This window comes from Monodelphis domestica, chromosome 1 (assembly GCF_027887165.1).
Source record: "Monodelphis domestica isolate mMonDom1 chromosome 1, mMonDom1.pri, whole genome shotgun sequence".
NCBI classification, from domain to species: Eukaryota; Metazoa; Chordata; class Mammalia; order Didelphimorphia; family Didelphidae; genus Monodelphis; species Monodelphis domestica.
The window spans coordinates 405,918,153-405,933,732 of NC_077227.1; the positions used below are offsets into that span (position 1 = coordinate 405,918,153).

The 15,580-nt window shown below is 39.2% G+C and overlaps 1 protein-coding gene across 5 annotated transcripts in view; it reads right to left on the reverse strand.

Annotated features, from left to right (window-relative positions):
* TTI1 (TELO2 interacting protein 1) overlaps positions 1–15,580 on the reverse strand; it is a 60,723-nt gene that overhangs the window by 23,199 nt on the left and 21,944 nt on the right. For all 5 annotated transcript variants that reach the window (XM_007474368.3, XM_007474366.3, XM_007474367.3 and 2 more), the window contains 4 exons: positions 12,375–14,704; positions 7,446–7,652; positions 3,270–3,418; positions 2,217–2,357 (listed from right to left, as the gene is read on the reverse strand). In XM_007474368.3, the coding sequence (XP_007474430.2) occupies positions 2,217–2,357; positions 3,270–3,418; positions 7,446–7,652; positions 12,375–14,667 (2,790 nt within the window). In that variant the 5' untranslated portion in view covers positions 14,668–14,704. The remainder of the gene's footprint in view (positions 1–2,216; positions 2,358–3,269; positions 3,419–7,445; positions 7,653–12,374; positions 14,705–15,580) is intronic.

Here is a 15,580-nt window from a genome sequence, read left to right on the forward strand (position 1 = left end):
GGCTTGTATCAAAGGAGATAATTGTAAAGTGCTTAGTACAGTGCCTATTGCTCTAACTGCAGGTGCATACATAATTTCACCTTCTAAGAGGAAACTACAATAGTTAGATAGAAGAGGGAAATAGAAGAAAGACAGACAGCAAAACCAATGTTTGCTGGGCGCATTGACAAAAAACAATTAGGGGGCAGTTGGCATAGGAGTATGCAATCAAATAAATGTTCAATCAAACTTCAGTTCAATCAACCACACCCAAAGTTCATTCTGAATCTTCTTGATGTAGTGTAGGTTTTCTGGCATCTTTCTGCAACAGTTCATTCTCTGGATTTAGGAGTTAGCAAGCTTCTTCCTTGAAGATCTTTTCTCAAACAAAATTTCAAAATCTTGGAATTTTATTAAAATACAATGCCCCCCTGAAGTGGGTGTTAAGAAACATCCAGTTCAGCTCAGGATGCATGGTTGAGTTATGGGGTTGTATGAGTCATTTATCAAAAGAAGAGGAAAAAACCAAAAAAACAAAAACAAAAAACATAAAGAAAAAAATGGGAGAAAGTTAAAACTTTTGGAAGAAAAAAAATTCAAAATCAGAATCAAAATATCAAAATCTATGTATATAAAATGTTGAGTAAACAAGAATAAATTCTTAATAGGCCCTTGTACAGGTCCAGTTTAAAGTAATTTCTATCCCACAAGTCTGTAGGACAGAATGCAGTAATATTTCACTTACCCATTTGCAGCCAAGACTACAGGAAGTTGCCATACTATAAGAAGAAAATAACTAGAATTTTATTTTGATAGGGAAGTTTCATTCCCTGTTCTGATTTTTTGTCATTTTCAGGGATATGGAGGTGCAGGATGATTACATTTAGTGATCAATTGGGGAGACTAGTCTCCCAATCATCACTGGGGGGATTGTGAATTTTAGATTACTCCACCCTACTTATCTAACAAAAACAGGAATGTCTACACCCATACTTAAGGATTAAGTATTTAGGAGGATGGCCTATGATAGTCATGTGCTAGCAAATGACAAATCAGAAACAACTGACAGACCCCTGGGCTGTCCCAAGTCAAGCTTAAGCTACCATTTGTACATGTAAGATGCAGGAAAGTGATGTAAAAACCGTCTATATATTTTGTGTCACTTCCTCTCTCTGCTATCTTTGGCGGCCAAGAAGTGGCTGGCAGAGCATGCTGAGGGTTTCGGCATCTTGGGTGGCGGTTGCTGTTGTCTGAGTTTAGTGGTGAGTTTTCCTTGATACCATACTGGAGGAATCTGAGTAGCCTAGTTCAGGTGAGGCGTCTTTACTGAGTCCTCTCGGAGTTTAGGCTGATTCTTTCTCCTTTACCTTCCAAACACTATCCTTTTAGAAAGCCACTAATCTTCTTCAGAGACCTCATAGCAGAGGACCTTGAACTACCCCTGGCACAGGCCAGGCGGGAGAAATCCTACACCTTTTCCTTCTCCCTTCTCCTTAATTCCTTCCCTCTATATTAATTAAACCACCATAAATTTGCAAACTGACTTGGGTATTGTATTTGGGATATTCCCTGGCACCAACCAAAATTAATTTAGATTAGGTTATAACCCTAAAATTATCCTTACATTGCACAAAGGGCATTTAATAAATTCCTTTCTTTCTTCTGCTTCAATAAAGACCAAAGAAAATCAGGAAGTTCCCCCCAAAAATAAGAATACCACTTCATCCTTCTCTATATATTTAACTTCTGAAGGTGCTCTTGCATACCTCTCATTTGTTCCCACAATTACCCTGTGAGTTAGGCAGGTCATCTTTACTTGACAACTGAGGAAACAGAAGGCTAAGCAGTGACTTGCTTCAGTTTACATGGTGAAGGAATGGCAGAGGCCAATTCCCTTGTAGGTAGATGTTCTTTCCCCTTGATCAGAAAGGTTAAACATGAGGCCTACGGGTTGTATGTGGCCCACCACACTCCCCACTGTGGTCTGAACCAGATTGAATGTAATTGGGAAATATTCAACAAAAAGATAAAATACAACAGAACATAGATAATGTTAATATGTGATTTCCTAAGTCAATATGCAGCCAAAGGGATCCTTATGCATGGTTTGGTGGCTCCCATTTTTATTTGAGCTTGACCTCAGTGCAGTAGACCATGTTGTTCCAGACACTGAAAGCTTAACTCTCTATAACTCCACTAAGACCTCAAATCTAGTGTTGGGGAGGTCAATGATGTACCTTAAAAGCTCTGAGAACAGCCAGGGGGTCATCATTAGTAAGTCGGTGCACGAGTGGCAGCCAGACTCGATGTATCATGGGAAGTAGCTGGTTCTCATGAGATTGCAGAACTGTCACACACAGTTCCAACACATCCAGAACCTGAGAAAACAAGACGAGAATGGGTTAATGAGTAGTGAAAGGTCTGAAGATGAAAGCTGATAGACAACAAATTTGATTTTAAGGATTTTGAGAGGGCTGGGTAAAAGGTTGGGGGTGGGGAGAAAGTCAGAAAGGTGGTCATGGTGGCAGTGGGATCTAGGATTCTTTTTTTCAGTGCATGAGAGAGTACATTGTACCTTTCAGCCCAAAGCCCAGTTAGTGTTGTGGCTAATGGTCACCAGAGACATGTTTTCATTCATGCCTAGTCAGTTCTGTCTTTGTCTCTGCTGCATAAGGATTCATTGTGCATGGTTGACTTGGGGAGACTGAGAAACATACCAGTATAATGGATTCAACAGCAAGGAGGAAAAAAGATTTTAAAAATTAAAAAAGGGTACAGATATTGTAAGCTTTCTCATTTTAAACTCCATCTATGAAGTAATTGGAGTTTGGGGATTTTGGGGGTGGAGAATAGGGGACATAGTAACTATTGGTGTCTCTCAAAAGAAGGAAAACAGAGATAAGAAATGTTGGTAGGCATGGAAGAATGACCACTTTCAAAAACGTGAGAATACTAGCAGAATCAAAGCTTGCATCCTATATTAAAAGGTATTCAGAAAAAGAAATGGTTTTTGAAGTCTATCACTTTCTCCTATGGATTCTTTGAACTTAATATAACTATGTTGCTTCTTGATTCATAGGGGATCAGCTCTCTCCTAGTAATTGAGCTGGCATAGACAGACATAATATCATCATCTCACAGATAAATTCCTCCAGGGCCTTCTCTTGGCCACCACACATGGACCTGAAGATAAGGGAGGCTGCTCTTTTATCAATGCATTCATTCCTGACCAGGCCGACCCTCTTTACATCCCACAGTCTATAAATACACAGTAGACAAGGCACACTGACCTTCAGGCGTGTCTTCAGATCTTTATCAGACAGCAAGTGAATGCACCTCTCCATCACATCCTTGGCTATCTGGGTCTGAACTGGAAGTAAGGCTTCCACATCTGGACAGACATCATTCATTTCTGCCTCTGACGGGGGTGGTTGCTCCTCTGGAAAACAGAGCACAATTGGCATCTGTGGGGAGAATCTCTCTGAAACTAAATCCAAGACCACTTCTCAAGGTAGTGGTCTTTCCCCCACTTCCAGCCCCCCAGTGAAATTCAAAATGGATTAAAATATTTTCTTTAACATTTTTGTACATGATTCCTCCTTTGTTAAAAATGGATAAGCCTAACAGTGCTCACACATATTCCTTGGGACTGCTAGGACAAACTGGAGACGAGAAACTGAATAATGATGATGATGATACCTGACATTTATTTAATGCTTTAAAATGTGCAAAGTGTTTTATACACATCATTTCATTTGAGACTCAGGAGAACTTTGTATCCAATTTTAAAAATGAAGAAATTGAAAATTTGAAAGATGAAGTGATTTTTTCCATAGTCACATACAGAATAAATGTCAGAGGCAGAATATGAACTTATGAATTCCTGACTCTTAGCACCCTATTCACTAGGTCAGTGTTGGTAAACTACAATTTCAAAATGCCTGTGAGTTCCCCACGTTGCCCTGGAGAATAGAGAGAGGAAGTGCTTGCTTTGGGCAGTAGGATAGAGGGGCAGAGTATACAAAAAAATGTCCTCAGGTGCTAGGAAGAGGGAGACCTGAGTAATTCCCCTTCTCTCACCCCTCCACCCTATGCTAGCTGGGCACACATGCCAATACTTTGCCAACTGCACTAGGTCATGCCACACAATTTACATTTATTAAGCCTTTTAAAATGGTAAAGTGTGTTTTGCTCATATGATTTTATTTGATCTTATAGGATTTAAAATGTAGGGTAGGAACAGACTTTAGAAATCATCTAATCAGATCCTCTCATTTTACAGATCAGGAAACTGAAGGTCTCCCAAGTGGTTAAGCAATTTGCTCAAGGTCAGGTAGGATATAGCAGAGCTGAGATTTTTTTTTTAAACCTGTACCTTCTATTTTAGAATTGAATCAAGTAATGGTTCTAACATGAATAGGCAGTTTTCACATGATGAAATCAAAACTATCAATAAGTACGTGAAAAAGTGTTCTAAATCTCTCTTGATTAGAGAAATGTAAATTAAAACAACTCTGAGGTACACCTCGCAGATTGGTTAACATGACAGCAAAGTGATAAATGTAGGAGGAGATGTGGCAAAATTGGGACATTAATACATTGCTGGTGGAGTTGTGAATTGATCCAACCATTCTGGAGGGCAATTTGGAACTCTGCCCAAAGGGCGATAAAAGACTGTCTGCCCTTTGATCCAGCTATAACACTGCTGGGTTTATACCCCAAAGAGATAATAAGGAAAAAGACTTGTACAAGTAATGGTTCCAATGAAGAAGAGCAGCAAGGGTTAGGCAACTGGAGTTAAGTAACTTGCCCAGAGTCACATAACTAGGGAGTATCTCAGGTCATATTTGAACCCAGAACCTCTGGTCTCTAGGTCTAGTGCTCTCTATATACTGAGTCACTTAGCTGCCTCAAGAGCTCAAATTTGAATCCAGGTTCTTTGACTTAAATCAGCTTCAGAGAAGGAATGTGAGACAATCAGTATAGATATTACTTCTATTTTACAGGTGAGAAAATGACATCCCAGAGAATTTAAGTGATTTGCCCAAAGTCCTATGGCTACCAAGTGGCAGAGCTAGTATATATATAAGCTAGTTCTGATTCCTAATACTGGTGGTCTGTCTACTATACAAGAGATGGCAAACAAGTCTAGACACAATTTAGATTTCTTGCAGAAAGGTACTTTAGATATTATACAGGTATGTGGGGAACCTAGATGGCACAGTAGATAGAGCGCCAGGCCTAGAGTAAGGAAGACTCGAGTTCAAATCTGGCCTCACACATTTACTAGCTGTGTGACCCTAGGCAAGTCACTTAACCCAGTTTGCTTCAGTTTCCTCATTTGTCAAATGAGTTGAACAAAAGCCAATCCACTCCAGTATCTTTGCAAAGAAATTCCCCAAAAACAGGTCATAAAGAATTAGATACAACTAAAAACAACTAAACATGTTGGTATAAATGAAAACCCTACTCTGGGTGGATGAACATCATCAATATTTTGTACAATGAATGCCAAATGTGTAGCATGTGTTTGATGAATGAGAACTGTGAGGATGGCAAGTTTTTTTTCCCAAAGAAAGATTCACTGTTTAAATTCACCTATCAAAATATCTTGATGGAGGGCTCTTGGTTTTTCTTACTGGAAGGTTTTATTTATATGGCTTGTTCCCTTCCAACATCTTTTCATTTTAATTGATCAATATCAATTGATTCCTAACAATGGATTGCCTAAAAAGATAGCTATTTCAGCAAGGTAGGGCAAATCCTGACTATGAGTTATCAAGCCATCTTTCCCACTGAAAATGTTGCCAAATGGGGGTGGGAAGTATTCAGGAAAGGGGTAAGGCTTTACCTGAGAAGAAATAACCTAATAAATTTCCAATAAAGAAGCTTTGCCTTTGGAGGAAACCATGACTGAACCCTGACTAAATCACTATTCAGATCCCAAATAACATTTGCAATCTTTCCTGCTATTCAGAAAGAATTCATTGTAGTTAGTTTCAATGAGTTACCACTTCTGTTTATCCCAGAATTATTAGATTTGATTCATCCAAGAGTTCTAGTACAGACTGCTAGAAAATATTTTGTTCTCTTCTCACAGAACAAACTAATCTGAGAATGTTGTTTTTTTAAAACCCTTATCTTCCATCTTATGTATTGGTTCCAATGCAGAAGAGTGGTAAGGGCTAGGCAAAGGGGGTTAAATGTCTTGCCCAGGGTCACACAATGTGAATCTTAAAATTTCTCAGACTCTACCTTAGAACATTTGGTTAAGACTATTCCCCATTTAAACAATGGAGGTACTTGGTCAGGAATATATTGGGAATTTTAACATTACTCCACCCTGAGGTATACTTTAGGGGAAGATAAAGTTGTAAAACTCCTTACTGAACAATGAAAATGTACTTAACTCATATTTATAGTGAGGCAAAAGCCCTTAAGCTAGGTCTATTTTTAGATCTAATACAAAAGGGTGCTAAGTACCTATGAAGGTCAAATTAATCACTAAAAAAGGTTAAGCAACTTATAAAGGGCAAAGTTTAGCAAAGAGGTATGAAGTACTCAGAAGACATAATCTACCCAGAGAAGGTGAGAACTAGAGAGTGGTGAAAACTAAGAATGGGTAGTCCTAGGAAAAGCGTCTACTGTGATTGGTAGACATGAAAATTTAGGGGAGGTGACACAAGAGAAAATTTTCTTTAAAAGGAAGGAGCTTGAGGCTCTGAACTTAGTTCAGCTTTGGAAGCTGAAAAGCTGAATTGGAGGTAAGGAGTCACAGCTGGGTCTCTGAAACTCAGTTCAGGAGTTGAGGATTTCAGTGAAGAATTGGAGTTTTGCTTGGGGCAAAATCTTGTGGTGAGTGATTAAAGACTGACTCAATTTCTCTCTTAAAAAGGCCTAGGCCCTAGCCTTTTCCTACTATTTCCTCTTACTCTGTCTCTTTCCCTTCCCTTAATTCCTTCATTTGTATTCATTAAATCTCCATAAAACCCAGCTGACTTGGGTATTTCATAGTTGGGAATTTTTCCCATGGCGACCACTTATTTTTGATTTAAACCAAGATTCTAAAAATTATCTTTACAGTTTTGGCAATTCAATGTCTTGAAAACCATATTTTTGTGGTCACAACAGCTAGGAAGGGTCTGAGGTCAGATTTGAACCTAAGACCTCCCATCTCTTGGCCTGGCTCTCAATCCACTGAACTACCCAGATGCCCCTCGGGACAAGTTAGACTTTAAATATGCTGAGACCACCATGCTCATTATTTTTTGGCATTTTAAACCTGAAGAAATTCTTGTAATTTATCAGTTCTTCAGTGAAGATCTGAACTGAAGTGGGGGTGGGGGAAATGTGTAGGGCAGGAGAGGACAACATCAGTAAGGACAACAGGCTAGAGTTAAACCACTCTATTTTCCCTTTCCCTTTAAATTTTGGAACACTAACAGGAGGCCCATTAAAAAAATTACCTTCATTATCAGAATCGGAGACATTTCCATCCGCAACATCCTTATTTTTGAGGTAGTTCAACAAAAACTGTTCTATTTCTTCAGCAGGGGTAGTAAATGCAAATCCATTCCCAAGAGTCGATGAGCCTTGGTGTAAATCATATTTTTCCTTCCTGAAATTCTGTTTCTGGAGTTGTTTGTCATCCTTGGCCTCTGGGAACCACCGGGCTAAGAAGAAAGTATCATACTGATATTTAGCAGCAACAGCTACCAAAAAATGTGATTCCAAAAAAAAGACAAGTGTAGGCACTAACTAGTAGTGCCTAATGGTAATGGGAGAGGTAGTAGGGTATGTTCTGGAGATCCCCAGGAACAGACAAATATTCAAGGGTTCATTCTCAAATGCTTATTTCAGGTAGCTTACATATTAAAATAAAATAGAAGTTACTATGGGAAGAGTCTATTTCATTTTTTCTTTTTCTATCTTCCAGTGCCTAGCACCTTACCAGGGACACAGCAAGTGCTTAATAAATGCTTGAATTGAATTGGTTGTATATTTTCTATGCAAGGCTCTCCATTTTTGAAACTGGTTTGCTTGATTATTGGTAGTTAAAGTTAGGGATAGACTTTGAGAATAACTTATCCTATAGAAACTTGAGTTATTCTTACTGTGTACTCTAACTCCTTCATTTTATTAAAACATCAAGGAGAAATCTGTCAGGTATTAAAAATTGGGGCTTTGTTTTCTCATTTTGAAAACGTGGGCACTGAAGTAGATGACTTCTGAAGGCCAATCTAACTCTAAAATACTATGGTCTTAATCTGTTAAGGCCTACATATATCCTTATTAATAAGAAGGGAGGGAGCATACACTGGGTTCAGGTTAGACCAGGCACAATGATAATTTTAATATAATTTGCTTCAATATTATTCTTTCCATTCTTGTCCCTAAATACATACACTTATACAGATAGGATATGAAAATGAAGAACTAGTTCACTTAAACCAAACTTACAGAGAGACTGACTTCTGAATAAGAATATATGACTATACTTGTTTATAGTGGTCGGTCTATCTGGCAACAGGACTGACCATCTGTATACAGAACTCTCTTCCAGTTACTAAGTATATTCAGGATAACAACCTATTCAATAATCAAAAGGCTTCTTGGAGAACACAGGGAGTTGCATAGTCTTAAAGAACTATTTCCATCAAAAAAGGATAGCAAAAAGAAATTGCCCCTTTTCACTTAGGGATATCTTTGTTGAAAGAACCTGGTAGCATCTACAGTCTTCTTTAAACACTTTGTTGATGTTTTAAGAGACATTTTCTGCTACCCATGAGAATAACTGCTAATTCTTTTTTATTTTTTATGCTTATGCACATGGACCATCTCCCTAGTGAGGAAATTGGGGGGGGGGGGTTAGGACAGCAAGTCGTTAATTGTGGGAACTGCCTGAACTACAATGACTCCATCTTATGACAATTCTGAAGCTAGTTCACTTCTCTTTCTATTCAATTATAGATCTACTCCAATTTCTGACTTGGAGGGGGTGGCTTTATTCAGTTGTGGGAATTGAGAGAAAACCTGTTTGAACCTAGCCCTGTGTGGCTGGGAAACTGGACCACTTGTACCTGCTGTTTAGAGAGCCTTAAACAAAGACTTAGGTTATATTGACCAGAAACACAGTCAGATACTAAGATTGATGCAAGTTTTCTTCTCATAAATGTACATTTCAAGAAACCCATATATATTATCTGAAAACTAGAACCATACCAATCAATTTATTATTATTTCCATGTTCCTTTGATTGTTTACAGATACTTAGGGAGGAGTAGGATACCTCTTTTCCTAAATTCAGGGAACTGTACTTGTTCAGGCTCCTCCTTTCCAACTTGGAAAAGTTTCTAATCATTTACTCAATTAGAAATCAAATTATCTAATGTTGTATCATTTCCTTTTAATTAACTTGATTTATTTGACTGTTTTTAATGTATACAAGTCTGTCTCCCCTGATTTCAGGGTTCAGTCCTAAGCTGAGGAAGGGGCCTAGAGCCTATTTGTTAATTACATGTGTTGCTTAATAAATTGATGTGCTCAGATCAAACCTTTGTTTCCCAAGTCATTTTATCTTTTACTCACCATGACAGTAGACTGGGAGCTCTACATAGTCAGGGAAGGTACTTCATTTAGTCTTTTTTAAAATGGATGACATTATATGGTACTTCAAGGTTTTACAAAGTGCGTTCTTGGTACACCATCTCATTTAATCTTTGCAACAACAGCAAACAGTGTATTATTATGCCCAGATAAGGAATCTGAAGCCAAAAATGTTAAGTGACTTGGTCAGAGACTCACAGGTACCAAGTGGCATATCTGAAACTCCAATCTGGTTCCTTTGACTCCAAATACTGCTGTTGTCACTATACCATACCATCTCTATGCACAATGGTCTGCATGCAGTAGATGCTTAATACATTAAAAACAAACGAACAAACAAAAACTCTTACTTTTCATTTTAGAATCAATGCTGTGCATTGATTCAAAGGCCAAGGAGTGTTAAGGGCAGGCAATGGAAGTTATAGGACTTGCCCAGTGCCACACAGTTAGGAAGTGTCTGAGGCCAAAACTACTAAACCCAACCTCCCATCTCTAGGCCTGGCTCTCTATCCATTGAGCCACCTAGTCGTCCAACCTCCACCTCCCAAATATATTTTTGTTGAAGTTTAAACAATCATAAAACACAATTCTTAGGCCCAATTTGCTGATTTAGTAATCCTGACAGACTTTACATCAGCAGTACCTCATTATTCCTCTTAATTCAAACAGTTGTGGTCTGAGTAGGTTAAGAACTTTTGCTTGGGATCTTGCTGTTCCTCCCTGCCCTAACACATTTGCTTTTCCTAGGAAGTTTTAGCATCAATCTTAACTTTCTATTCTAACATTTCTTACTTTGGTTATAAAACCTCAGAGTTTTTCTGGGAGAAAGAAAGAAAAAGACTTGTCTTCCTATTTCAGAGGTGCAACCAGAGACTCAGAGTTTAAAACCAGGGGACTAGTTTGAACTCTACTGCTAATGAACTCTGTGATTTGGGGAGAGTCAATGAGCTCAGTAAATATCAGAGGGTTGGAATACATTATTTCCAAAGATCTGTCAGTGATACATGGCTGAAATACCGGCAATATGGCATTAGATACTTAAGACACACAATAGAGAAACAAAATGACTGGTTTTAGGCATGTAGTGACAGACATGGAGGAAGCGATTGCTAACATGAATTTCAAAAATGGTCACTCTTCATTAGGCGATGACCTCTCTCCTTTGAAGCAGTCAGCTTGTCTATTGAGATGTGCTGGAATAATACAGGCCTGAAAATCTGATTTGGGTTTGGTGTCTGACCTTTGTTTTAGTGTCATTGAAGTAAGGAAGTTAGGAGCTTTTATTGGTGGATTCTCATGCAAGGCTGAGGCCTGAGTGAAGAAGTTGTTATAGCACAAAGTGCTTTGGAGACCAGGGCTCAGATACTGGCTCTGTCACTTTGGCCAAGTCATTTTGGGGCAGCTAGGAGTTGCAGTAGATAGGGAGCTGGGCCTGGAGTTAGGCAGATTCATTTTCTTGAGTTCAAGTCAGCCCTCAGACACTTGCTGTGTGACCTTGGGTACTTAACTGTTTACCTCAGTTTCCATTTCTCTAAAATGAGCTGAGGAAGGGAATGTCAAACCATTTCAGCATCTTTGCCAGGAAAACCCTAAATGGGGTTACAAAGAGTCAGGAATGACTTAAATGACTGAACAACAGTAAAGTCACTTCCTCTCTACAGGCCTGGCTTCCTTCTCTATAAAATGAGAGGGTTGGACTAGAGAACTTCTAGGGTCCTTTCCATCTCTAATAGCTCATAAACTTGTAGGTCCCTGGGAACATTATTTCTCATTACTGTGGATGAAAGACTGAAAGTCTTCTTAAGGGTTTGGTCTCACAAAGGGGAAGGAGGAGAGGAGAGAAAGAAAGAGGGAGGGAGGGGAAGAGAAGGGGAAAAAGATAGGGGAAGGGAAAGAGAGAGAGAGAGACACAGACAGACAGACAGACAGACACACATACACCAAGACGGAAAGAGAGGGAGGGAGGTAGAGACAGTACACAAGCAGGCTCTCTGTAGATCTTATTGGTCTAATGCAAGTGAGAAGAAACAAAGGATCTGGAATGAGTCATTCATATTGCTTAAGGCAGTGGAGGATGAACAAGCTCTTTAAGCTTGTATTCAATCATACCTTTCTTGGATGGTGTAGGAGGCAAGAGCACTGCATTGAGTCAGGACTTAAGTCCAACTCCTAGCTCTGCTACTGACTAAACTGCACAAACTAAATGGTAGGATTTTTACCAAACCATTGAATTTTGGGGGGCTTCAGTTTCTTTTCCTGTAAAATGAGAAGTCTAGATTAGATGACTCCTAAGATTTCTTTCCAATTCCAAATTTATGACCTATAATGAAGCTTGCCTTGTCACCACTGACCAAGACCTATATACAGGAAAGAGATATTCACTGGTACCTTCTGGTTCTAACATTCTCAGGTCTTTGTTTCTTAAGGCTAAAATGAGATTTCTGAATTATCTGTGATACAGTGCTCAATTTTCCAGGCTATTCCTATTCTACCATTAGCAAGACATAGCCAATTCTCAATTACCATTAAATGAAACAGCTAGTATTTATATTGCACTTTTAAGGTTTGCAAAGCACACTTTACACATGCTAATGCATTTAATCATTAGAAATTCAAAAGAACATAACAAAATGAGTTAACACAGTCTATTGTTCTATAGATTTTGATATAATTCTATTCAAATTATGTACCTCAAATCATAACTACAAATAGTAAAAGCCTGGGAGTATGTAGGCTATAATATAGATATAGTTCCCCAAATTATATACCAGAAAAGGTTTCCACTCTACCTAAGGCTGCCAACACTGTGTGTAGGACACTGAGGAATGAAGCAGCTCTCTCATCATGAAACTGATCCAGGCTGAACAGTACATCTTGAATCACATCTTCTATCAAAGGAAGCAAGCTAGCATCTGAGTTCTGGAACATAATTTCCAAGACTATTGGGGTATGAGGGGACCGTGCCATCTGATGTAGATTTAAGGAAATCTCATTCACTAAATAGTCAGCATTATTATTGATCAGGTCCCGGGGAGAGTCATAGGCACAGGCATGACAAATGTCAATCATGGTGCTGGTAGCCACCTGACTAATAAGCAGAGTTTTGTCTCCAGCTTTTTCAAGCACGGGGTAGAGAGCTGACATTAAAAGCAAACGGAATTCTCTTCCTAGTGCATGTGCAAAGCAGCCAATCCCTTCTAACTGGATACATATTTGCCAGATGTTGCTATTCATAGAACAGACAGTGAGACTAAGCTCTGAAGACGATGGAAGTGGTGCAAGATGACAGGTGTGAACATCTGATGTGATGGCCTGAAGGTGTGAATGCTTCATTGTTCCCTCAGCTTCCTTAGAGGTGACCAAATACCAGTTTTTTTGGCTTATGTATTCCTCAAGGATGGATGTGATGACCTGCCTCAGTTCTTCTGAGCCTGCCATGCTCTTATCTTCATGGAGAACTTCCACCTCAATCCCTGCAGCCCCTACAATCAGCTCATTAAGGATCATGGCAGCTTGTTTTCTATAAATGACTGATTCATTGTACAGCTCGGTGAAGTGATCCACAAGCAGATAGAGATCCCCATAAAAGCCAAGTGTCTGACATATCTGCCTCAGGAGCAGGAAAATCCGCTCATCTGTGAAGAAGCGAAAATATTTCCTCTGGCTTTTGCTTTTGTATAAAGGTGGCTCTGACAATGAACTTGAGGATTCGGCCAATCTATCAGGGCCCCAGCGGCGCTCTTCAACAATTTTCACATCAGCCACATCGAGTTCTAGAACTTGTATGAGTGCTTTGGATAGCCGATGAAGGTGGGCCACAGAGTTGAGAACAAAGTTTACTTTGGGGCCTAAGAGTTTGAGGTAACCAAGTAACAAGAGGAGAGTAGAATATTTGCCTTGATCGTCCTGTGAACTCATAAGGCGGGGAAGGGCTGTAGCAAGAGAATGTAGATTTTCTGACAGGATGTCAGCAAGTGCCCTGCTCTCAACAACTATCCTTTGATCTGCAAAAGTTTTCAGAACTTTATTGCATCTGCTTTGGACATCAGCATTCTCATCATTTACCAAACCCACCAGAGCCTTCAAAAGGTGGCCAACAGAATTCAACAAAGATTGTCTACACTTCAATAGAAGATCCTGGACAAGTTCTATCAGTTCCATCCTTGCCTTCCAGTGTGGGTGAACTGAAACAAATTCAACTATTTTTTCAATAAGGGTAGCCAACTTACTGCCAGTATTTTTAACCCAATTTGCTTCTCTGTGGACCATAAGTTCTGCTACCCTGCATTCAACTGAAGGCTTCTTTTTGTCTTTTGGAATTTTTTCTAACTGTTCATCAGCCATAACGAAGCCAATTATCTTGTAAAAGACTTTTAAGGCAGATATGATGATCATATGACCTTGTTTAAAATCCCCAGTGATAATCCTGGTCAATGCAGTTGAGATCCCAGGCAAAAAAGAAGCAAACAAATCTCCAAGTTGTTCTCTCTCAGTGTCATCTAACAACTTGGGATGGTCCTGGCAGTCACACTGTAGGAGAAGAACTTGTAAACACTTTAAGGCAGAAGTTTTAATTTGCTTTGATTTCTCCTGTTCTGCTAGAGTTAACAGTAAAGATATAGCAAATCCTAAGTGGGGAAGAGTGCAAGGTTGATACAAGCTGAGGATTATGTCTCCATAGGCTGAATGCATTAATGTATGGAGTCCTTGGACTACAGCCAATTTTAATTCTTCTGATACAGGTGCTGGTTGTTGGGAATTAGGAGAAGACAGGCAAAGGCATAGCTCTGAAAAAAGTTCTTGAAGGAGGTCCTGTTTCTTTATACATGTTGTAGAAAGGACAAATGTAATGCATTCCACTACGCACTGGACCAGGCTTTCTCTTTTGGAACCTGGAGTCTTGAGGGTGAATCTTAAGGGAAAGAGGACATATTCTTGAAGGTCTTGAAGAGCAGAATCACCTATAGTGTGCAGTTTTGTCTGAAGGTGTTCTACATTCTCTATGGTCTGTGTCTTTGTGAGCTGAACACAAACTGGGCGTAAAATGCCAAATGCTTCCTGGGGAGAATCAAAAACCGCCATTGTTCAGAAGTTCTCTTCTTGATAAAAGGACTACTTCCTGTAGTATAAAACAAGGAAATTCTTCTCAGTGAAACAAACCCAAATCCCCTTGTTTAAAAGGATAAATGAAGTTTGACTATGAAGCGATGGAAATTATTTTAAAATTAAAATATACTAGAACTTAAAGAATTAAGAGTTGAAAAGGGCTCTTCTCAAAAATCATCTTAGTCCAACCCCAATGTTAAACAGGAACAACGTCTAAAGCATTCCTGACAAGGAATTCAGTTTCTACTTGAAAGCCTCCAATGATAGGGAACACCTTATCTTTGAGCTGGCTGTCCATTCTATTTATGGACAGATCTTATTGTGAAGAGATTGTTCCCTATATTGAGGTGAAACCTCTTTTTCTGTAACTTCTTATGTCCTCCCATGGCAAGGCAGAACTAGTCTAATGTGTCTTCCACATGACAACTCCTCAGATACTTGAAGAGAGCCATCATTTCTCCCTACTGCTACTCCTCCCCTCAACATCCCCTAGATCCAAATAAGGGTTCAATTTAACTCAACAATTTCTGAGTACCCTATATGAAAGACCCTGTAAGACACATCAGAACTGTGAAGATGAGCCATAATAAAACTCTTAGCTTCAAGAAGTTTATAATACAATGTGGGGGGAAGGGAAAGTAAAACACAAATAAGATCTGTACAAGGCAAATCAAAATAAGTACAAAGAGAAGACCAAGACAATGGGCTATTAGAAAGGTGAGGGAGAATGAAATCCCATTTAGCTAGAGCAAGTGGGAAAGGAAGGTGGAAGAATCAGGCAAAGTGGTCCTTGAGCTGATCCTTCAAGAAAGAGAAGAATTTCAACCACTGGAGTCTGGAGAGTTTTAGGCCTAGTGATATGCACAGGTAGGCTTGTGCAAATAAACAG